At 35.2% G+C, this 25,082-nt stretch overlaps 1 protein-coding gene across 7 annotated transcripts in view; it reads right to left on the bottom strand.

Annotated features, from left to right (window-relative positions):
* The window catches only part of PARPBP (PARP1 binding protein), a 93,320-nt gene that overhangs the window by 59,200 nt on the left and 9,038 nt on the right, over positions 1–25,082 (bottom strand). For all 7 annotated transcript variants that reach the window (XR_015286299.1, XR_015286300.1, XM_086887123.1 and 4 more), the window contains exons 4-9: positions 24,476–24,574; positions 22,930–23,100; positions 21,223–21,377; positions 10,676–10,859; positions 6,421–6,599; positions 5,112–5,193 (exon numbers count right to left, since the gene is read on the bottom strand). Coding sequence is in view for 5 of the 7 variants with exons in the window: in XM_086887123.1 (XP_086743249.1) it covers positions 5,112–5,193; positions 6,421–6,599; positions 10,676–10,859; positions 21,223–21,377; positions 22,930–23,100; positions 24,476–24,574 (870 nt within the window). In the remaining 2 variants the exon portion in view is untranslated. The remainder of the gene's footprint in view (positions 1–5,111; positions 5,194–6,420; positions 6,600–10,675; positions 10,860–21,222; positions 21,378–22,929; positions 23,101–24,475; positions 24,575–25,082) is intronic.

Below are 25,082 nucleotides of genomic sequence, written 5' to 3'. Positions count from 1 at the left end.
AAACAACTAGAGTACTATTTGGAAGAGAAAAAGAGATAAAAAGAAAATTGATTTTCTCTATCCTTACCCTTGTCCTTTGAGAAAAAAAAATATTCAAGGTAAGTTGAAAGAGGATGTTGAAAAAGGGAAAGGAGTACAAAGGGAAGAGTAACAAAACAATAAATTATATCTTTGCCAAACCAAGGCATGTTATTAAAAAAATATCCTGGATAACTCAGGTAGTAGCAAGTTTTTATTGTACTGAAACTATTTTTTTTTAGCATGATATTCTACCAGCCTTTTGCTATTCCAAAATAACCTGCTACTGTTTTGAGAACATAAACCTCAAATCACCTCATCATTGGCTTTCAAACAAAGCTCACAGCTATGGATACTAAACAAAGTAGTTTAGGGGTCTTACAGAAATAAAAATGGCATTTTCTACACAAATGTGTAGAAACTGACACCAAGTCTTTCCTCAGATTTTGTGCTGGACCTTTTCATTCCCTTCACTTCTCTACTAAACTACCAGTCAACTTTGGTGTTCTCCATAATTACATTCCACTTAGGAAATAAATATTTCTTTCAACAATAGATGAGACTACTACCTGAAGAAGATTGTTTTCTCTGTTACTGTGACTTTTCTGTTCACAATTACAGTGGGCATACAAGAAAACTCTTGATAACTTCCTGTTGATAGTTTTCCAAGCCACAGTTTATTTGTACTGGAATCACAAATAGGCAAAACAACTCTCTCAAGTAACAGCATCTAGAGAACTAAGCAATGAAAAATAACAGCAGTGCATGAAGCTAGATATTAAGTCATTTTATAGAGACATGAAAAAGTCACATGAGAAAGGCAGACCAGGATTTCTGCTTTGTGGAGCTTTTTTCTTGGAAGGATTTCTATACACAGTAAAATTACAATGAACTTCAAGTATGCCAAGATTTGTTAGAGTTCTTAAGCCACAAATTCTTCTAAAAACTAGAACTGCAGCTATGTTTCCAACTGGAGGGAAATAGTGCCTCATATAGGAAAGGTTGTCTCCGGTTACATTAAGAAAAAAACACGCCAAACTACTGAAAGTCCTTGCAGCTGTTTCAGGGTAAGTCTGCTAACAATGCAGCAGGATTTCTAAAACAATATATCAAAAGGCCAAAAAGATCTTTATAAAAAAAAATCTGTTACACTCACATATGCTGCATGCTTACAGCCTAATAACTTTAGTTCTTCCTTTCTTAACTCCTAAAGTTCTCAGTTTCACTCAGTTCCATCAGATCAGGAAAAGTATTTCACTGACAACTTGAAAGTCTCATTAATATTTTTCAGTGTAGCTCAAAGATGAAAATCTTATAATACAACATTTTTTGCTGTCCTAAGTTGCTCCTCAGCCTAAACAGTTGTCACAGCCTGTTCATTCCCCTCTCTCACCCCACTAAACAGGGCTTTAATAACCGATTGAAAACAACAAAATAACTAGTCAACAACCAGGTATCTACTCATTTCACTTAAATAGAAATACGGTTCAAAAAAGTAGAGATAAGGCTGGATGAACCCTTTTCAGATAAAATAACTCCCCAGACAAATTAAGCTTATGTATTCCTATAAAGCAGAAAGGAATGGTAAGGACAGCTGACAACACTCACTACATGTTCCACAGACCTTTCTGAATTAAAGGCTCCTTCTACAAAACACCATTCACCAGAAGACATTTCACTTAAACAATAGATAAACTTGAAACTAAATTGTCTCCCAAAGGAAAACCAAGTTTCATATTCTTACTCTTACCTACTTCTGCTAGAGGAAATGAAACAATGCAACATGCTTCTTTCTCATCAAGCAGTGAGAGCAACAGCTTTGCTTCCAAACAAATGCCAATATAGTTAGGTGATCTTTCTGTGCTTCTTCCAGTATTTAATGAGGATTGAAAGACAAAAAATATTTCTTTGTCATTCACTGTTGCCAGGAATTTGTTTTGGCACAATGGAAATATCCACAAGATTTATTTTATTTCTGAGCACCAATCCCAGTTTATAGCTACCTGTTTATTTTATCCACTGTCCTTATTTTTAGTTTCTAAAACACTTACTGATGATGTGCCCTAGGTCTAAATATTATCAATCTGATAATTTCAATCTGAGAAATCAGTTCCTCTTAAGGAAAGAGTGGGCACAACAATTTTTTCTCTTGCTTTTTTAAGATTTTATTTTTAACTGAGGTGCTTCTCCTTTTAATTTTTAATTTTTCCTAAATTTCTTCATTTAGATAATAGGGACTTGGCATACAACCAAACTAATCACCACTACTGTGTTTTAATTCCCTTCTCAAATATCATGGAAAAAGTAATTTTTATGGAACAAGTCCCAATGAGACATCCTTAAATTATACTTTAGACTAACCACCTAACACCTATCAGAGGCAGCATGGTAAAAAGGCCCTTAGAGAAATATTTTGGAACTAAAGCTGCCACCACATATATGGCAAAAGAAACTTTTCTGAAGGATCAGATACTGAGAAGAAACATCATATTGCTATTCACCTATTCAAATAACAAATATCTGATATCTCTTCTGAATCAATTGCTAACATGAGTGCACTATGCATACCAAAATTTGTACCTGAATTTTACAACCTGTACACATTTCAAGATGGTTGCATAGAATAATAATGGAGACTGACACACAGTGTAAGAAGGTGGTAAATATTACTACAGCACTTGAGATCTATAGCCATGGACAAGGAATTCTTTGTGCTATATGCTGTACAGTAAGGATGGAACCAAATTTATTTTTACCAAGAGACAAGAGACATAATCCTAGACAAGAAATATATGGATTCACAGAGAAAGGAACTGAAATTAGTCACTGTAATGGGCATTTATCTCAACAAAAAAGCACTACTAAGACTTGGGGAGAGGTTGATTTAAAGGTACTGAAAAGTTTGAAAGGAGTATAATGAGTTCTGCAGATCTCTATGGGAAATCCCTTCAGCCAGAAGAGACAGTGTAAAAGGGTTTATCTGAAAATTAACAAATTAACAACAAAGACTGGTATTGCAGGTTGAATATAAGCAAGGACAGAGTAAAGCAGCAAAACAAATAATCAGTGGATTCAGACAGGCTAAAACAAGTAGTTTATATGTACCACAGCTTAAAGGAACAGACTGAGGTGCAAACAGTAGGATGGCATCTAGTGTCTAACCACTTTGATAATAGCTTTTTGAACAGCAATCTCAGTGAAGGAATGTAGGCCAAAGTTACAACTATCAAGTCCAAGACAAACACACAGCAGGACATCAAAAAGTAAAATGAACACCTAATAATTTACACTTGAGTAGACAGAGATAGAGAAAAACATTCCAGAAGCGTCATGGAGTGAAAATACAACACATATAATACCTTCTTCAGCATTATATAAATAAATCAGGAAAGGCAGACCTACCAGCTCAAGATCAAGAGTTAGGTATCCACAGGATAGTGTAGAATTAACAGAAGGTATCAGTTTTGACAAAAGGGACACTTAGTTTACACTGGATCTGTGAATTGTCGATAGCTGGAGTTCTGTTTGTAGATGAATGCAGCCACAAATAAGGTATAGAAAGAGAAAATAAGAGAAAGATAGGGACTTAAATGTCTTCATAAAAAAAATAAAAATAATATGGAGGAGTAGAAATATATAGAAAACTGTAGAAATTGTTAGAGAGGTAGAGAGAAAAAAAACCAGAAAAATAAAATGAAAGATCCACATTTTAAGAAAGAAATAGGATTTTATGTGAGAGGGTGGAAATCAAATATGAATGGCAGAGAACTGAATCTCACTTAAAAAGTCATTAGCTGTTCAGTAACAACCATTTTAGTTGACTCATTTTTGCTTGTTTCTATCAAATACAGGTCAAACCAGAAAATGTCTCAAAAGTGACAGGTAATTACTTTTAGGTAATTTTTGCACTTTGATACCAAACCCAGCTGTTCATGCATCCAATTACAAAACTTTCATTAAGATGAGAGAATGATCTATTTCAAGACTTTATGCAAACAACATGACATGTTTTCCTATTTGCTGAGTAAAGCTGCAATTTAAATACATTGTTTGCATAAAATCAAGATTCTTTATCAATTTTCCATAATTTGCCTATGAGTTTTAAATTCAATTTCACACTAATTAGAGCGTGTATCCAAAATGCTCATCAGTGACCCAATCCAGAAAAAAGGACTCAAAATTAAGTTGGAGCATATTTAAAATGCATGCCAGAAATACTGACAGTGCTTTTCATTTTTATATCTTTCTACTTATACATGCACTATGTGTTCAAGTTTACCTAATGTCCAGTGAAAGATTTTCCATTGTTCTGTTCCAAAACCAGTTCTGATGGCTTAGAACACCTCTTTACATACGAATTAGATCTGTGTTTTTACATATTCTCAAGACTAAGTCTGTAAAAAATATTACGCTCTACTTTTATTTAGCTTTCTGTAGAAATACTGCAGAAAACAAGCTCTGCCTCCATCCATAGTCCCAACATTTAAGTTTGCCAATTTTAAGGAAAAATACTATGTAAAATGCAATGCACTGAAAGACAGAAATTTCCAGAAACGTTCTTTTGAATAGAGCCCCCCCACAATACCAACATACTCTTGTAAAATTCCATGTCATCTACAAAAAAAAACATTAGAACATTCATCTTATTTTTCACAAGCAATGTTATAGAAATGTCCTAAGTTTGGTACAAATAAAGAGCATCAAAAAAAAAAGCAATGAAACCATCATTATTACTTTGTCAATGTCTGTTTTAGCTGAACTAAAATCAGGTGCCTGTATTCAGTTTTATCTTTGTTTTCAGATAGCTTGGTTTATTTCTGTGGTCCTGAAATACATGGATAGATTAATTCAGTACACCTTCACTAAAAAGTTGTCATTAGGAAGTACTTTTAAGTTTAAAGCCTCTCTCTTCTGGAGTTTTATATATTTATATTCATATTACAGTACTGCTCTACTGGGCCAATCACTCCAGGTTAATCACAAGCTTTAGCTATGGGATGAAAATCTCAAACACCTGGCTGAAATGTAACACTTTTATTTGATCAGTATAATTACAATGCCTCTATAGTTGCATAGCAGTTCCTACTGAGTACCTTAATTACTTTTTCATCCATGGATTTCAGAATACGTTGTCTAAGAGGTTTTGGAGAAGATCCATTGGATCGTGCTGGAGATCTATATTAAAAACAGGTAAGTATTTAGAACATGTAAAAGCAATTAATTAATAAATTTTTTCCATACCAAGTTCCTCAGAAACTGAGGCAAATACCTTTACTCTCCAAGCTTTACCTTGTTTCCTACCTTCCTAAGGAATGACATGTACTGTGAAAACTGATGATAGCATAAAAAAAACCAAACCTACAGTTCCAATTTCTGGTACTTGTTTTGCAGTGTGTTTCCAATATTGTAGTTCTGCAGACACAGTATTATTATTATTATTATTTGTAATGCTGGTGATGATCTTCTAAGCCACCATTCTACTTACACCCTGCTGAATAACATCTGGTTGATATTCAATATAGTTTTCCACATATTTGCAAACTTCTCAACAGAAATATCCACACAAAATGTTGCCACTCTTTTACATGTCATGCAATTAGTTACGTACATCAATGAAAAATTCAATGCCTATAATAATAAAATTAATGATGCATATAAAGGGGAATTTTTTGGTCTTGAAATAAGAACTAATCTATGAATTTTTAAGTAATTACTTCTGTCTTTACGGTCATGAAAGATCAATGTGCATATGAGAATAGGTTTTTGAACAATTAATTATTTAGCTCATTTTATCCATTATTTTCATAAATAAAATTTGATTTATTTAGCTTTTTCTTTATTTTATTTATTTCTAGTTGTCTGTGATGCAAAATTTCTGCCAGCCTTGCAATGGTTCTCCAGTTCTGATTGCCAAGATATGTAGCTTCAAAACAGCTTCATCATCTTACTGTCTACACTGTTGTTTTGGTTCATGAATCCTCTTTGTAACCAATAATGTCAAAATTTTCAGCATCCTGTTTTTTCAACAACTAATGACTCCTTAAAATCAGGGACCAAGTAAAGCATCACTGCTTCTTCAGTGCATTGATAGGTGAGCATCCTCGTAGGTACCCACAGAAATGGGTTTGAGTGTCCTTCATAGAGTTTGTGTGGCCCAGAAATGTACTATCTCAAAAAAATCCATGTTAAAAAAGTACCTTGAAAATACAGAAAATGCAAATGAAGACTTAGAAAACTTTTTGAAAACTCAAAACTGTTATAAAATTGCTTTCCCTTTACACTTAATCTCAGCACACTGCACATTGATTGTTTGCTTTAAGTAACATCAATGCTTTGCTGGACTCTCAGATCCTTAAAAAAAAACCCAAATAAACACAACAAAAGCAGTCTCCTAATACTCACCTAAAGAGAGTAAAAACAGAGGTGATGCCACACAAATTTAAACTTTCATTGTCACACAACAGATCCGCTTTGTTCTGTGTAGGAGGATTGACAGCTTCTTCATCCAGAAGAGCTAGCAAGACCTTTACAGTATCTCTGCCACAATATGCAGTGCCATGATTTATGGAATGCAATTTTGGCTGAAAGTAAATAAAAAAGGAACATAAAACAGCAAAGTTCAACTAGCCAGACCAATAGCTCACCTCTAAAATCAATTCACATTAGCACAAGGTGTGAGAACCCCCTCCTTTCCTTTTGCAGTAAGCCTTTATGGGGAATTTCTCCATGGGAAAGTTTCTCTCATCCCAAGTAGTTAGTGGAATTTAGATCTCTGATAGCTACGTGTATACACTGACCAGCAAGTCACACAAAAATATACAAATTTATGCTGAAATTGTGCAGCAGAAATGAACATTCTATTTTCTAGTACACAAACACATTCTGGTGAAGTCCAACCACTCTGACTAACAATCTGCTAAAGCAGTTGGTTAAAAGTGAGATTTCCATCAAGATTTGACAACAGAGGTACTTGGCACAATTTCCTGTTGTTTGGGTGAATTCCTCACGATTTTCCACAAAATAAAGAATTCCTTAAAGAAAAAAAAACAATCCGCATCTGGAAGTGCTCAATGCAACCATCAGCAGTACAGATGGAGAAATCCATAGCCACTGTGGGACTTAAAAAATTGAAAGTTAGCTATATTTTTCTTTAAAGGTACGAGGAATTCCACAGAGAAGTTTAGGGCTTAATACACAGTGGTAGTTTCATAAAAATTATTTGCTCTCTTATTTACTAATACACAGAAACACTGAATACTCTTAATTCTGAAGGGCAAGACAAGCAATGAACTGTATTTATCTAACCAGTTAACTGCTTTTAAACACAGTCTTGAAAAGATAATATTCTATTTTTCTCTCTTTTTAATTACATCAGTGTATGTAGCTTTCAAGAAACCATAGCAACACATGTCAGCTACTATAAGTTATAATCAATAGCTAGAAATAGCAATTACAGAAATAGTTGTTACTTGGCTTTACAGAATTGTCCTATTTCAGTACCAACTTTTATTCTGAACCTCTTCAGTCATTACATCATCATAACAGATTTTCATTAAACATCATGTGTGTCACTGAATTTGTCTTAATGACAAAAGTACATATTTGGAGTCATCTTGCCTAATGAAACAAAAATGAAAAATCTTTAGAAATAACTTTCGGAAATCTCAAGTACTGCAACACCAGAAACTCACTCTGTATATTAACCATGGACAAAAGTCCAAGGCAAAATAAGAACTCTAGGTAAGACGACAAAAAGATCTCCGTAAGACAAAAAAAAAAAATCTTGTTTGTAAATAAGCTTAATCATTAATTAAATTATTAAATAAAAGAGTTGCCCAGTTTTTCAAGGGTAGTGACCACTAGCTAATCCAGACTATTCTGGTTAGTTCCATCCAGAAGCACCAGCCAGATTCCATTTACAGTAGTAATTTTCTTAAGAAGAAATAAATCATAATTCCTATTAGTCACTTGTGCAGGCTTCAACACAAAATAGTGCTTCCTGCTGCATAAAGCAATAAATTTTCCTGGAGCTCCAGATTCTTATACACCAGGTATTTGCAGAAAAACTGAGCAATGATGGAAGAAAGCTGACACTGCCTGGAGAAATGCAAATATTTCTCTAATAAAGTTACGCTTTTCAGGTACATTTTATGAGGAAGCAGCTTTACCAGGAACTAGTGGAAGCATAATTTTCAACTCTATACTTAAGATCATGTTTTAAATTTGCACTCAAAGAAATTATTCAATCTCTGGCATAGGAAAAACCCTAACATCCTATCAAACCAGAACATAAATTGAACGTAGATCATTTTTTCTGAAAAGTTATAGCATCAGGGGGTTTACTTAAGTGAAACCAAACCAAAACCCCAAGCTCTATGCAAGAATCAGAAAAAACATTAAATCTTTGCTGTCCTGAGATCTTAATAGAACAATACAGATGCTCTAATTTCTAATAGAGTTTGAATTAATTTGGAAAACTTACTGGACTTTTTCAATTTTGCTTTCTTTTTTCTTTACAAAAGGCAACCTATCCCTCCATATGTTTAGTAAAACGTTCCCGCACACCAGTTTCACTAAAATATGCCACTAGATATCACTATCTTAACATTTGTCTAAGCTCCCTTTTCCACCCCTTCTCTCTGTGAATCATTATGCTTAAGGATAATTGTTAAAATAGACAATTCATCACAATCTTCACAGACTTCAATTACACCAACAAAAAGAATTCCCCACACCAAATAACAAACAGCACTGACAGGGCAAACAATTGACACATATTCTACCCCTCAGCCCTCCACAATTACAACAAAAAAAGTACATTTCCCCACACTTAGACTATTCTCTACCAATATTCAATCCACATTTTTCCTATTACCTCTCTCAACTACTGTCCTTATCTCTAATTCCTCAGGCCCCACAAAGGACTGTGCTGGCTGATCCCAGTTAGCTGCCAGGTGCTTGCCAAGCTGCTCTATTCTTCCTTCTCCTAAACAGAGCAGCAAGTGAAAAAATCTTGAAAAAGCTCATGGGAGTAAGATGAGGACAGGTGGTTCACTTACAAATCGCAGGCAAAATAGATTTGGCTCTATGAAATTTATCTAATTTACTGACATTTAATCATAATGGGACCCCTTCCTTCTTCCCAGACTCAACATCACTCTCAACTTTTCCACCTCCTTCCCTCAAATGGCACAGGGGGACAGGGAATGAGCTCCTAACACTTTGACCTTCTGCTTCTTCCTTATGCTCTCCCTCTTCTCCTCCATGTGGGATACCTCCCATGGGATACAGCCCTTCATGAACTTCTCCACTGCAGGTCCTCCTCACATCATCAGGATACAGCCACCTTTGCTATCGTCTGCCTCAACAAGGATACTGGTAAACATTTCTACAGAGTCCTTAGACTATGAACTTCTGGAGAACAGTAAGAAACAAATACCATTTTGGAAAAGCAATGGTGAATTTCTCTGAGGAATGAAATTTTAATAAAATGCTTTTACTTGGCTTATAATGAACTACATAATTTTTTTAAATTTTATTGGTAACACAAGTAGCTAAATAAGACAGAACTGATGACAGTTATCATTTTCTAAGACAAATAGAAGGATATGAAAGGGAAACAGGGAAATACACTGAACAAGCATTCATAGGAAACAGGAAATGAGATTGAAATATATATCAAACATACTCAGTAGAAAAACATGTTTAAACCAGCTTAACTGAAGGTTTGATTAAAATCTGTTAAAAAAATCTTTTGTTACCATGGCATAAATCCAATAATTTCACAAAACAAAGCATCCTAACAATTCTAAACACGTTCAATTCAAGGGTATCTATATATTTTTTTTTAAATTTGCTAGAAAAACAAATTACATTACATATCTTATACATCAACAGTGTAAAATAAAGTTGATTTTTTAATCACAAAAGATTATAATCTAAGCCTGAGTAGACTCACAGTACATGAACAACAAATAGAAATGCTGTATTATGCCCTCAACACCTCACTTACAGAATTTTCAATACCCCAATTCCTTCCATGAAAACAAATTCATTAATAGTTTCATTAATGTCATGAAACACTAAAACAGAAAAACTTACACATGATTTGTTTGGGGCTTTAATTCCCTTCCCACTACACATTTTACCATCCTTATTTCTTACATATTTCACCTTACTTTGAATGCCCTACCCTTTGAAATACTTGATGCTGTACTAATTAAAACCTGTGTATTTTAATAAAAAATTACTGATAGATGTTCTCAAATCTTAATTCTACTTTCATGAGGGTTTTTTTTTTGTAAATTTGTTATACATTTACTGCTTTGAAATTAACAGCAAATCTGACACTTCTAATTATCTACATTTGTAACTGCACAACCAAATAAAGCTTTTAAGAGTATTTCATTTGCAATTTTGAAGTAAGAAATTTAGTTTATGTAAATCAACTGTTTGATAACCACAGTGTAATCCTCAAGTTTAAGTCTTTCAACAAGTTTAAAATCAGCATAGAGGAAATGACTACTCTTATACAGTTAGGGAAAAGATTATACTCTATAGATAGTCCTTGAAAAATGAAAAAGAAACAAAACAGGCAAAATATATTTACTTTCTTATAAAGCTAAATAATAAAAAAGAACAAAAGAAGTCCCATTACCCGTGCTGGACTGACTCCAGTAGTGCTAGCAGTCAAGGCTTCCTGTTGTGAATCGATAATATTTTTAATCTTCAAATCCAAATCTTGTACAACTTCCTCTACAGCCTGACAGAAAGGATCCCCATTGCTTCGGCCTTTTATCAAATGCATCTTCACTGTTGACAGAATTTGCCCCCCTGCGATTCTGAAAATAGGCACAGGGTCATCTCCACATTAATCTTGGCAACACTTTAGTATACCTATTAATGCTGAACATAGCCAGCCTTCACTGTTCATCAGAGAGAACTGCTTTGATCTTTCAAATCAAGCAGCAGTATAGACGTATTGTCCAACACAACAGTTTGCTAAAATAAAAAAAAGATTACAAGCAAAGTAATGAATTAAGCATTTAGTAATACTCTGAGCTGCAATACAAAACTAACTTCTCATTAGAAGTGCAAAGAAAAGTACTTTCTTAAAACCTACATTTATGGTTTTGCTCAAACTGTCGAGTATAAACAAAATTTTTCACACAAACATGCAGTCCTGTTTAATATCCTATTAGATCTGAGTCTTTTCTGCTTTGTGAAGTTGCTTCAAAATCCTAATCTTCTTTCAATTTTATTTAAATAGATAGTAATTAGACCACATGAACATGTCTATTAGCTATAAAGGCACACTCTATTAATCTCTTTCTTCAGCAAACGTGACTGACTACATTAATTAAGATTTTGTGGAAGAAGGAAAAAGCTCCTTGAGTTACAAGCTTAACTTTTTCCAGTAGCTAAACAAAACAGTATGTTTCACCATTGCTTGAGCTTGGGCAAAGAAAAAAAAACATATAAGGACCACTCAGCCCTCCTGTATAATAATACATCTCTTCCCAAAAATTTCTTTTTATTGCTAAATTAGGTTTACAGTCCACATCAAAGCAGAAATGTAGCATCCTGGGCTGCTATTGGCACCACCAGTATAATTTTTATATTCATTTATGATGCTGTAAATGACAGTTCTGTCAAAACCCCAAAGCAATGACTTCATTACTCCAGGTCACATAGCCAAGAGTGACATGATGACTCAGTTTTCAACTTCCTCCATGTTCAACTTCCTTCACGCTCCTGCAAGCTTGCCCTAAAAAGGGTATCTTACAAATGCAAATAAAGATGTATTTTGTATACATTAAATAATGAAGATAAATCTTAGAATTCAATTGGGAGAAATGTTATCAAATTAAACTCTGCATGTCTACATTCATATAAAATGTAAAATAATTAGGCAGAACTAGGTAAGAATAGGAACTGAGACAGGAAAAATAGTTTGTTTATATTGTTTCCACTTAAAATACATGGAAGGAACTGGGCCAGGGACCTTACTGTTTTGATTTATTCTGGCTGAACAAGACTCCTGTAAATAACTTGAAAAACCTGACACGAGCATGAAATTCGGGGGGGGGGGGGGGGGGGGGGCGGGGAGGGGGGTTTGTTTCTTGGGTTTATTTTAAAAGGAAAAAAACCAACTATTTCCACACAAATCTCAACTTCAGCTTTTACAGACTAAAGATGATACAATTCATATTAGATTTCCAGGCTCCATTAAACAGAAAAACTTATGCTTTAAAGAAATTTAAGTACTGTGCATACACTTGGCCAAAAGAAAAATCACCATGTCAAGTCTCTCTATATACAGGTCAAGACACATCCAAATCTTGGAAAAGACAGTTTAAAAAAAATTTTAAAAGTCTATTTACCACTTCTCCAAACCCCACAATTTAATCTAACCACAAAAGAAAGAAAAGTTCAAAGGGAAGTGAAAAAAAAATCCACCACAAGTTGTCAAGAGGTAAGGGGAGAGCACTGTTGAAGAAGAGTTCTGTTTCAGAGATGCATATGGGAACTGTAGCCAAGTCTCCTGATGATTCGTGCCAGACTGATCTGTTTCCCTCAATCCTAAACTTATATTTTCCAAAATCATATCCTCAAATGAGTAATGCATTCTATTAAATGAGAAATGAACCTAGAACTTCAAGACAAATTAGCAGGTGAAGGGATTGACTGAAATTCCCTGTGAAAACCAGGTTCAGTTATTTCTGCCTACAGACATGTTGAACTTATTTGTAAATGAGTAATAAATTTATAATTTCCACACGTTTTATATATATCTCCATATGTATGCTGGAAGAAAAAGTATTATTATATAACTAGTACTGGGGACTAGCACAGTTAATTAACATAAGCATGCCCTTAATTTAAATGCTTTGCTCTGCAAAACTCGATTATACATTTATAGATTTTTCAATGGGAAAAAATAACAAACCTTTCACAAAAACATTTTTTACTTTTTTTGCCTCTACAGCTCAATGCCAACTAAAGATATTTGTTAGTAGAAATAAAGCTCATTTAATCTCCTCCCCATACTCCTCCTTTTCCAGGAACGAGTTCCAGTCTCCTATCAGATACACAGTACTAACTAGAGCAAGGAAAAGGAAAAGTTTATTTATACTTCAGCTAGAATTTATATCAACAGGCCAAGACAAAATGCTGATTTTATGTGTGAGGATTAATACTGAAATTCCTTGCTACAACTTATGCCATTTTACACCAGAACATAAGTTGTATTATTAGTCATATATATATCCATATATATACACATAAAATGTTGAATCTAGATCCATTTCTAGTGAGATTCAAAAAGATTAACTAAAAGCATGATGATAAAAGGAAAATGTGGTAAAAAAGCACCTGGGTTGTTTGAGGTTTTGCTTATTTATCTTACAAAGATGACACCCTGTTAGAGATGGCTCTGATACTACTCTTTTATAGAATTATATTACTCAGAAGATCAGTTGAATTTGAATGAACTTTAAAATATCTGATATTGCACTAAAAAAACATTTATAGGAATTAAATAAAGTTGGAAACTGTTATCCACTTTGCAGCTCCTAACAACTGGAAGGACCACAAAGGTTTCTTTTAAATATGGAATTACATGGGCATCTCTTATGATAATTTTTACAGCAGCAAAAGTTAAGGATTTTTTGTTCTTTTTAATTCTGAAAGGGAAGCAAAAAAAAAACTAGTTGAATTCAAGAATGAACCTGATACATTAAACAAAGCAATGCCATTTGTCTAATGCAATTGCAAAGACCTTATCCTTTCTAGTTAGTGCTCCTGCTAAAAGTTTTCTGTCATGTCCCGTTCAGATCACAGGCTACTGATATGAAGTACTCTAGGATAAAGTGCTTCAGCATCACATCCATAGTCTTTTAAACTATATTGAAGGACTCTTATCAAATCCAGTAAGCAAATATAGTTATCAGTTGCCACTATGGCAGAGGTTGTAAAACAGTATTTTTTAAAAGCTAGTAATATGCCTCTCTTCAGAGTCACATGCAACATTTCTTAGTTCAAAAAGCATGAACTGAAAACAAACTCAACCAGAAAACAAAATTTTATAATTTTCTATGATAAAAATAGCCAAAGAAAATTCATCAGTGTAATTATAAATGGAAGAAAACCCTAACACTTTAGAAACAATCACCTTCCACTACCCAAGAATATTTAAACACAGATGCCTGAAATCAGTAGTACAATGGCAATCCTTCAATGAATGGATCTGATCAAGTCCAAACATGACCATCAGCATGAAGACTCAAGTATTTCAGACCAGCTGACAGCAAGATTACCTTCTTACCTTCCTCAGACTTAACCAGCACTTAAACAGTAGACAGCCCAAGCAAGATTCAGCTCACCTGTCCCATAGATAGAGAAAAACAAACATCTACACATAGATAAAATTAATCATATGTTAAAAATACACTATTTGCACTAGTGCTTCTAAAGAGAGTTTAAAAAAACTACGGCAGTGTAAAACTCCACCTGTTACCCAGGTACTGGACAAATCAGATCTTCTGTCACTGGTTTCTTCTACTAAAAATATTAACAGATCTTGTACCCACTTGAACACTTTTTGCCTTACATCATCTGAGTCCCAACCTCATCCTTTTCTAATTTGCTTTATCAAACCATCTTTTCTTATGTAGAAGTATAAGAAACTCATAGCACACCTTATCTATTTTGTTTCCACTTACATTGTCATATAAACAAGCTCCCCTGCTTACCAAAAATCTAAATGACATCAGCAAAAACTCATCCTCCAGAACTCAGGCCACAGTGTGAAAAGCTAATATGATGCAGGAGCACTTCTATTTATTTTCTTGAAATACATCTTTTTTGGAAAAGACTAAAATAGCGCAAGCAAGGAAAAAAAATGTTGAGGATATGGACAATATTCAAAACCTGATAAAAAGCAGAGTCCTGAAGTCTATTCCAAGAACAGAAAAGAATATATCAAAATTCTATTATACTAAGGTCAACATTTTTAATCATTCATTTCAACTTCAACAGAGGTAAAAAATAGATGACAAATATAAAGCTAACTGACCTAGGTAGTAGGAACAAGTGTCTTAAAATAAATCACAAACATCTAGTGATCAGGGTGTAGGAGGAGATCACAGCCTTTTTTTCCTCATTATGGATTTAAAAGATGATTTAGAACTTGATGACAACTGATCAGTTATCCAATATTTTAATTTAGAGCTATAGGAAGAAAGCAGCAGTAATTCCATTCTCAAACACAAAGCAGCAAGATGTCAACTAGAAATCGATATACCTGGTTAGAAGTGCAGGAAAAAAATTAATCTATGAAGCAATACAATACAAATGCTTCTAACAGAGCAGTAACCATGCTGTTAAAGCAAATCTAAAGACTTATTTCTTAGGTTATAGGCATACATTTCAAAAAACTAGCAGTTCATGTTCATTTAGATTTCAAAATTTCAACAAAATCATATCATTGTGCTTATCTAGATTTAAAATATAACTGCAAAAGAAAAACACTATATCAAAGCATTCACAGTACTCAAAAATTCCACCTCCAACAACGGACATATGATTATTAATCTAATTTTCTAGATTATTAATTTAATCTAATTTAGATTATTAATCTAATCAACATTAAGTGAAGATTCTTCCTTAGATACTCTGGAGTTATTATATCCATAAAAAAAACACAGCAAAAATATAAACCTGTTGCAGCACATTTTTCCATCTTGCTGCTACTGCTTTTGCTGTATTGGCCAAAATTACTCTTTCAGCTTGGTGGAAGAAACTAGAGTGACTCTTCATATTCTCCATCCCAAGTTTTGCTACCCAAGTCTGGTGACAAAGTTACTATAAAAGCAAACAAGTATTCTTCCCAGAATACGTCTTGATAAGCAGCCATTGAATTCCCTGTGAGAAAGATCTAATAGGCAAAGGCGCTCAGGCCAGCTGTTATTAATTATAATAACATAAATTATATTATACTATAATAATATTATGAGCACAGGACCATTCCATCACAATACTTAGGAAAATATGCAGAAATAACAGCAGACCAGCTTGGCTAAAACAGTAAACTGATGACAGAGCTTGAAAGCAGAAGAGCTTCACACAGAATGGTGAAGAAAGGACAGGTTACAAACGATCTAGAAGCATCACAGGGGCATTTAGAGATGTTATCAGGAAAACCAAAGCTCAGCTGGAGTTGAGAAATACAAGGAATGTTAAAGGAGCTTCACCTGATGAACAAAGAAAATGAGGAACCTTTGCTGAAAGGCAGATTTTGCAAGAGTGTGGACACAGATAAAACCGAAGTACCCTGTGTGCCTTCTTTGCCTCAGTCTTTACCAACACACTGGAGAATTTTTCAGAAAAAATACTGCCAGCAGTGGATAAAGATCAAATCAGGCTTCACTTGACAGTACTGAGTACGTTCAAGAACATTGAATGAAATGGATTGAATTTAAGATCCTTACGAGGGAAATGCCCTCATAAGACAACTTTATATTGGCTTTGAAAAGTCATGGGGACCAGGTGAGGTCCCTGACAAATAAAGAAAATCATTGCCAAAAAAACAAAAACAAAACCAACAAAACCTAAACCCCCCAAAAGAACAGTATGCAGGACCACAAGTTCATCAGCCTCACTTTGTTCCTCAGGAAAATAATACAATATGTCTTCTTAGAACACATGTATGGGCACATGAAGGATTGGGTGATAGATGGTAACTACAAACATGTAGTTATCAAATGTAAATTATGCCTGACCAACCTGTTTTTCCCCTATAATAAAATGACTCGATTTGCAGACCAGAACAGAACAGTGGGTGCCACTTCCCTTGATTGTAGCAAGGCTTATCAACACTGAGAATCAGAGAATACATTCAATATAGGAGTATTGATGTTACAGTCTGGATGGATGGACAATTAGAGGAGTTAACAACTGGTTGGATCATCATGCTCAGAAGGCAGCAAATGTGTTGTAACAATGGAGTAATATAGGGGCCTATCCTGAAACCTGTTCTTTTTTCTATTATCTTTGGCAGTGACTCTAAAATTGCATGCTCTTCAAGTTTGCAGATGACACCAAATTGGATGGAACAGTCAATACACTTGAGGGCAGAGCTGCCACGCAAAGATACCTAAACAGACAAGAGGAATGGGCTGACAGGAACCATATGAAATTCAACAAGACATGCAAAGTCTTGGAAAGGAATAACCCCTTGCAATGATACAGGCCAGGGAGCAGCTCTGTGTATAAAACCTTGGTGCATGTTCAGCAAGGGAGCTGCGAGCCAGGAGCATGCCTTGGCAGCAAAGAAGGCCTACAGTATCCTTGGCTGCATCAACAGTAGCGTAGCCAGTAGTCTGAGGAATGTGATTATCCCTCTCTAATCAGCACTTGTTGGACCAAATTTAGAATACTGTGTCCAGTTTTGGGCCCCCAGTCCAGGAAAGACACTGATAAACTGGAGCAAGTTCAGCAGAGAGCTGCCAAGCTGGTCAAGGAGACATGCCCTGTGAGAAGCAGCTACGGGAACAGCTTGTTCAGGCTGCAGAAGAGAAGGCTTCAGGGGGATTTACTAACAGATTTCCAATACCTACAGGGTGGCAACCAAGAAGATGGAGTCAGACTCCTCATGTTGACAGACAGTGAAAAAAGACAATAGGCATAAACTGAAATAAGAGAGGTCCCAACTCAATATCAAGAAAAAAACCCCACAACTTTTCACCGTGAGGACAAAAGCAGTGGAATAGGCTGCCAAGAAGGAGATTAAAAGCCTCCAAGGATGGAGCCTGTACAAAGCTTGTCTGGATAAAGCCCTGATTAACCTGAGCTGACTCCATAATTGACCCTGCTTTGAGTGGGATGTTGGACCAAAAACTTTCTGATGTTCTATCCAACCTGAATTATTCTATAATCCTGAATTTAAGCAATCCTATATACAATGTTTTGCATATGCTTGCACAGCTTTCCAGCAACTTTAGACCACAAACCTCCAGGGCTGTGTGAACACTGTCCAATTAACTCAAACATCCAGCACAAGTCTATCTAGAGTCCAATGTGCTTTCTCTCCCCAAATAGTACCGCACCTCGAGATGCGGTCACGGCTTCCCAATGGAAGCACCTAAGAAACAGCATTTTTCCTGTCGAGGGGAAGCAGAGAGCATTAATCCACATGGCGAAGGAGAGCTGTGTGATGCTCCAGCGGGCTGCGGAGGCTGCAGGGGCCCGCGATGCGGAGCCGCTCCGGAGCACCGCGCTCGCTCCGATGGGGCGAGCGGGACACGGCGAGCACGACCCGGCTCCGGCGTGAGCTGGGCGATGGTGACACCCAGTGGCCGCTGGCTGCGCCGAGGGCAGCGCCCAGCTGTGGGGAAAACACGCTGCCAACCTCCCAACTTCGCCATCTACAAAATCAGTGGGCATTGTTAAAGCCTATGTATATGAACGCGCACCCCACACATCCCCCCATACTAACCATGGAGCACAGTAACCAACGTGACAAATGACCTTCTGGCCTTCAGTTCTAACAAACTTGGGAAAAGTCATTTCAGGACTTCTGGCTTTAAAGAAAGGGTTTCCAGAATGATGGATTAGAACTGCAGTTTTTCATTTATACCAACAGGAAAGGGTTTTCAGATCCTAAGGTGCATAATAATCATCCATTTCACTGACAAATAAACCACTGATATGCTCCTTGTCAAGAAACAGATGTAAAAAAGTAGAACATCCAAGTTCTCCATTTACTGCATTAACATTGTCCAATTCTTAGATGTACCAATCTATAAATAGTTTTAGCATTACAAGTATTACCGCACCCACAAATATTAATGAAATATTCATGCTTGATTCTTGAAAGATTAGTGATGTCTTCTAATATTAGACATCTAGAGAATAAAGAGAGGCAATTTCAACACATCAGAGACTTGTAGGCATGTTCAGTCTTCAGTGACTACACCTTGAAACTACGAAATTTCATTTTGTCTTTCCATTTCTCCTGCTATCAGGAGATATTTGAATCAAATCACCATAATTTAATGAAACTTCCACTCTGTTTGACAGATTTCCCTTTGTTCATCAATCTACTGTTCACTTTCTTAGCTGAATGATGGGGAGATGAGAAATATTTTTTTATTCTCCACAGGTTAGCAGATAGATACTGCACAACCAAGGAAGTTCAAAATATTCTTAAGCACTTCCCACCGCTGTCCAAGGTCTTCAATTTGGTTTCTAGATTCCCAAAGCAAAGGAATCGGGTAGATGAAGAAAGCCTCTTTTCAATGTGTCCCACCATTTCTTTGGCTACTTTGTATTTTGTGGAATTACAAATTTCATAAGATCGCCACTAACAAAAATAAACAAATAAAAGATCTCTAATCATTAAGTAAAAAATGCAGCATTTTTCTTGTGGCATAGCCAATACAGAGGTCTGGTTAATGTAGATTGGCTAATCTCTGCATGAGAGAAACAGCAATACAGCAGACAGGTTGTCTAGTTTGCTCTTGGATTTCTTAGTGGTCTCCTACAGATGAAACAACTCAGGAATTTCCTGCATTGTTGACTTTTTCCCCCTCTGGTCTTTACTTTGCAGCAGTAACAAACTAGAGAAAATTTTTTGCATAGAACTGGATCCTCTGAAACTCTCAACAAATACCACATGACAGGCAGGACACACAGTCCTCAATCCATGTGACATACCAAACACTTGGAAACATCTGTAGATACATAGATAAACATTTTACACTGTGAGGGTATAAAGCCCATATGGAGTACAAATAGCACAGTACAGCCACCTTCCAACTTGGTCAGCAAGACAGAGCAATACTTACATATGTACAGCCAATTTAATGCACACACCAGAATCTGACATTAACAAGATTTATATCCCAAAATAAATGGCACTACAGGTGCAGCAGGGAAAGCTACACAATAAATATCTGAATGCTATAAAGCATTCCCAAGCTCTAGAGAATTCACCCAGCGAGAAACTGGTAACTGGTAAGCCAGCAACTATCCCACTTGCATTTTTCTCACATATAAACATTCTCTTTTAAAAAAAGGAGTAATTAACAAGATACAGCATTTTATGTTACACTTTTCTGAACTGCATTTGCCTGAAAAAGTCTTTTCATCCTAAAAAGTTCATGCACATAAATATTTTTCTATTTCTCATTTTTTATCAATATACAGTGCCAGATATTATTTAAACAAAGAAAAATAGCATATACTATATGTTGAGCTAATAGTTTTCTTTAATCATCAGCACAGACAGTATGTCTCTGGCATCCAGGACATTGAAACGAAAGAACAAAGAAGCAGAATAAAAAAAACAAGACAAAACTGCAAAACAACTTCAGAAATACTTCCCACTTCCAGCTTCAATGGAAACTGAACATTGACTTAAATAATGCTTAATTATAACTTTTTGTTTTCCACTGTGAGGATTAGATTCAATTCAAACTTTTTTTAAAAAAATGTTATTTAGTATCAAGGACAGAACTATTATAGCTGATTTGCCAAAGTTTTGTATGGAAAAAATACTGATTGTAAATGACAAAATTACTAATTTCTATACAGCTTAAGAAAATAACTCTTCTCTCTGTAATAATGCCAGCACTTACCAATTCAAACCCCTGTGTTACATTTACACTTCTCTAATTAAGCACACATTTATAAGCCTGCTCAAAAGAGTAACTTCAGATCTTCAAATGTATTCAAAATCAGTTTGCAACTCCACCAGAGCCTCCCTAAGATATAGTTCTTATGCTTCACTTATATAACTAAAATGATAGAAAGAAAAGGCTAAATAATCTACATTGTCATTTGTTAGCAAAAATAGTCCTTTACATAAGAATAAACAGAATGAAATAACCAAAAGGAAGGAATTAACTAGCAAGAAGCAAGGAACATAGTTTATGTACTAGACTCACAAGACTGAAATCTCTGTAACTTCATTTACAACTAGGGAAGTAACCAAATCACCATACAGACATAGAATTGATAATGATTTAATATTTAAAAAAACTTCAAAAATTTATAAGCTTACCCCAACTGTTTTTCAATTATATTTTCAAATAAACATTTACTTTGAATTATTTAGTAAAGTAGATAATTTGATTTTCTTTTGTTCAAGCAAAAGAAAAAGATGGGCTCATCTAGACAAAAATCTCACAGAAAATCTATTACCTTGTATTTAAGATTTCACCAATAATTTCTTGCAGCTTGTCAATAAAATTAACAAAGCTGGAAAGCCCTTTTACATGTGCTCTTAAAGGATCATACAAAGACGATGCAGAGTTTCTTCCTCCAAGTTCTATGGTCCGGATAAAAGATGTTGCCATCTGTTAGGAGAAATAGTCAGAGATATCAAACTGTAGACAGACATGGATTGTACATATGTTGAAGTCTTTCCTACACGTCTCTAAATTGTTGTTGGCTGATAGCAGAAATAACTTACCTGAAATCAAACAATGGCTCTTCATTGCAAGCTTTGTACATCTCACCATAAATATTTGCAAGATCAATATTTAAATAGTAAAATCATATTAAAAAAAAGAAAACACAAGCCAAAGTAAAAATAACCCAGCCAATTTGATGTTTACATCACCCTTTTGAAAGCTTAGGACAAAAAACTTATTAAATCATGGCACAGAACTCTTTTGTTGTTGTGGCTGTTTAAAATGCTCCTGCTGGCCTCACAAAAACTATTCCTGTATTCAAAGTGCTCTCTATGACCCAAGGACAATTTTAACCTGAGCACGTAAAAGCTGACTTCAGCTTATAATAATTTTCAGAGATGCAAATATATACTCAAATCTTATCAAAAATCTTATAAAAAGTAATGACAGCTAAGGCTTCTGTAATTCTGAGAGTATCCATATCTTTTTATATGCTCTAAAAAAATGGAAAGATGTGCCAAAAGCATACCTTAAAGTACAACCCCAAAATTTTAAGGCAACAGTAAAAACCCTAGCAGCAGTTGTCCAGGAAAGTGAAAGTAAGGAGAACAATCCAATGCACTTCACACAGATGCAGTAATGTTAATTCTACACATGAATTTTAATTTCAGAGTACAGAGCTAACAGAGTACATGAATGGAAAGAGGAAAACTGGAATTACTCTAGCATATAAAGTAAACCTGCCAGTATTCCCGTCTTAGTGCTAAAGATTCCCTATGGATCAAGTACACAGTTCAGAGGACCTTGCCTTCCCAATGGAAAATACTCTAGTTTTCAAGATTTCTATAAGACACAGATGCCAGAAAAGATGACTTCTTTACACAGACAAGTTTCCCCTCTGGCAACTGTGAAGAGGATATGGTAAATCCAGTCCAAACACATTTTTTTTTACAATGTTAACAGAGCATTAGGAGCTAAAATAATTAAACCTGGAACTGAGATTTCACAAATTTTCCTTATTTATTCAACCATAAAAGTTTGAGAATGCAGTTGCTTCAGTGACTACATAGCCATACTGTTTCTAACTCAGACTGCCATTACCTCTGCACTGAGGTTACACTGCATGTGAAATGTAATGACTATTTTGGGCATGAGGGACTACAGAGGTTCTTTGGAGAAAGAATTCTTATTTACCTTACTTCAGCTATTTTTGAGATGGCTCTGTGCTGACAACAACTACTGCAAGATTCCAATTTAGAATTCTTGTCATAAACACAAAAAATAGCTTCGGTGTGTATCTTGAGATCCCATGACCAAATAAGCACCTGTTCCTCCCCACAGAATCTCTTGTCTTTTTAGCTTTAAAATTGTTTTCGTGGTGATATTTAACTTGGTTTGCAAACATCAGAGTTGCATATTAGATTAAATCCACATTCTCTGTTTGGAGATCTACTTCACTGACCCTGAACTCCAGTAAGAATCATTTGACACATACCAGGAAAATGGACATTTTTCTCTCCTGCGAGACATGTTTCAGGTTAGTGAAGGCTTCTCTACCAAGTCCTCTGTCAGGAACATTTAGAATATGAGCCAATGCCACATCATCCTTAGAATTCACCAAAAGGCTTAAATATGAACAGACAGACTTCTTTGCCAGGACTGTCACCTGCATGAGAAAACATCACACAAGTTGGTCACCCCGCTGCTAAATTATGTTCCACTTTATTTTAAAGTTAATTAGACATGTACCGATGTAATTTTTGGAAGAGTAAGAATTCACCTTGCATCATTTCAAAGTGCTACTTTATGCATGAGGATTCTAGAAGTCTTAATGAAAACAAACATGATAAATAAGTTAGAACTGCATATATGGTACTTGAATATTCACAAGGTGTTTGAGGGTTATTAAAATTGGTTATAAATTTCTGTTTAGAAACCTCCTCAGCGACATCCTTTTGCTATCTCAAGGCAAATATTAGCACCATTAAACCATGTAAGAATTTGTCATTAACTTCAAAAAGACTAAGGTTTTAAACTACTTGCCAGCTCTGGCACAGATTCAGTAATTTTTTCTCTTGGCTTTCAGACACAAATTGTGACCCAACCCCACCCATATAACCAATATATAATATTGTAATTGCCAATATGGCAGCACTGTTCTGGACCCTGTGAGAACATCAACCCCAGAAGAGAAGTATTTGTAGTTTTGCTGCAAGTAGAGAAAAAAAAATTATACCTGCTATGGATTATCTTCTCATACGACAGTACATATGCAACAAAATATAGTTACAGAACCAAACATGTATATGGGACAGTCTGCAAAGACAGTCCTCAGAAGAAGAAAAAAGAGCAAAGAATAATTTTACTGCACAAGTCAGAGCAGCAAGAAAACCACTGTGAGAGTGGTAGAAGTGCTGTTCAGGGCAGAACCTCAGTTCAGAAGATATTTTGATATAAAATATTCATAAAAATATTTTGATTTATACCCAAATATTGATTCAAAATTGCCATTTATTATGAGAAAAGCAAGTTTGGTTATGACTAAAGCTTCAGCATTTCAAACACAGCTTGAAAATACTCAGATTTTTATTTTGGTGGTTGAAAGGGTAAAGGGAAAGAGTCAAGTCGTCTATTGAGCCAGCCAAACCTTGTTTTGCTACAGCTACCACTACAGTGGCTATTCGGATTTCTTCCATATGTAAGGGAGTAAAAGCTAATAAAATGAAATCAAAGGAGATTACTTCATTTATTTAATGCTCAGTCAAGAAAATGCTTGAGCTATGGTGTATTTGTAGAAAAATTTGTTCTACATCAAGTGCCTTCCATTCTGGAGTGTGTTCCAGAATATGAATTTCAGCACATAGCCCCATACACACCTACAATATACTCAAGGGATACAGTTTGGATACACAGGTTTTATTGTTTTTAACCCAGCCACATTTGAATTACAATTGGAAAATAAATCTACATTATATTTAATCTTTTCAATAGATACAGAACATTACAAGACAAAAATAATTTTTACCTTCATTTTTACCTACCTCCTGGCCCTGCCTATTGATTTGCATAGGAGTAGAAAGAACGGAACCATTATCTTCTTGTGCACTCATTACACCAGAAATAAATTCCAACAGTTGAACCTTTAATAAAAAGACCAGAATAAACTTAAACACGCAGATGTCTAGAAAGCAAAAGTGGTTTTAAAACCTGATGTAAACCTATCTCTGTCACTTTGCTAGTGTTTGAGGTTAGCACAGCCCTTACAACCTACTTTTAGTTTTAATCTTCAATAGTACAACTGTTCTAGTAGAGAAATGAAGTGTAAGATTAAAATTAACTTAGAAATTAACACAAAGTTACGTTATGCACTTGCTCTAAAAGCCACTGCTTACATTTTAGAGAAAACTGAATATGTTTTGCCAAGTTTAGGAAGAGCTTGTTAACCCACCCAAGTCTATCTTCCCCATGAAAAGCAGGAGGAAAAGAACAACACATTAAAAACCCCAACGATACAAAAGATCTGAAATAAACTACAACAGAGCTGTGACTGAATGTGGCTGAATTGAAACTTCAGAAAAAAAACCACACCAAACATGCAAATACATGTATTTTACAGAAGTTTCATTTACAGAGAATGGTGTTTTCAAA

Source organism: Cyanistes caeruleus, chromosome 4 (assembly GCF_971803275.1).
Source record: "Cyanistes caeruleus chromosome 4, bCyaCae1.hap1.1, whole genome shotgun sequence".
NCBI classification, from domain to species: domain Eukaryota; kingdom Metazoa; phylum Chordata; class Aves; order Passeriformes; family Paridae; genus Cyanistes; species Cyanistes caeruleus.
Note: the sequence above shows the minus strand (reverse complement) of the source record. Positions and strands in the feature narration are given on the sequence as shown.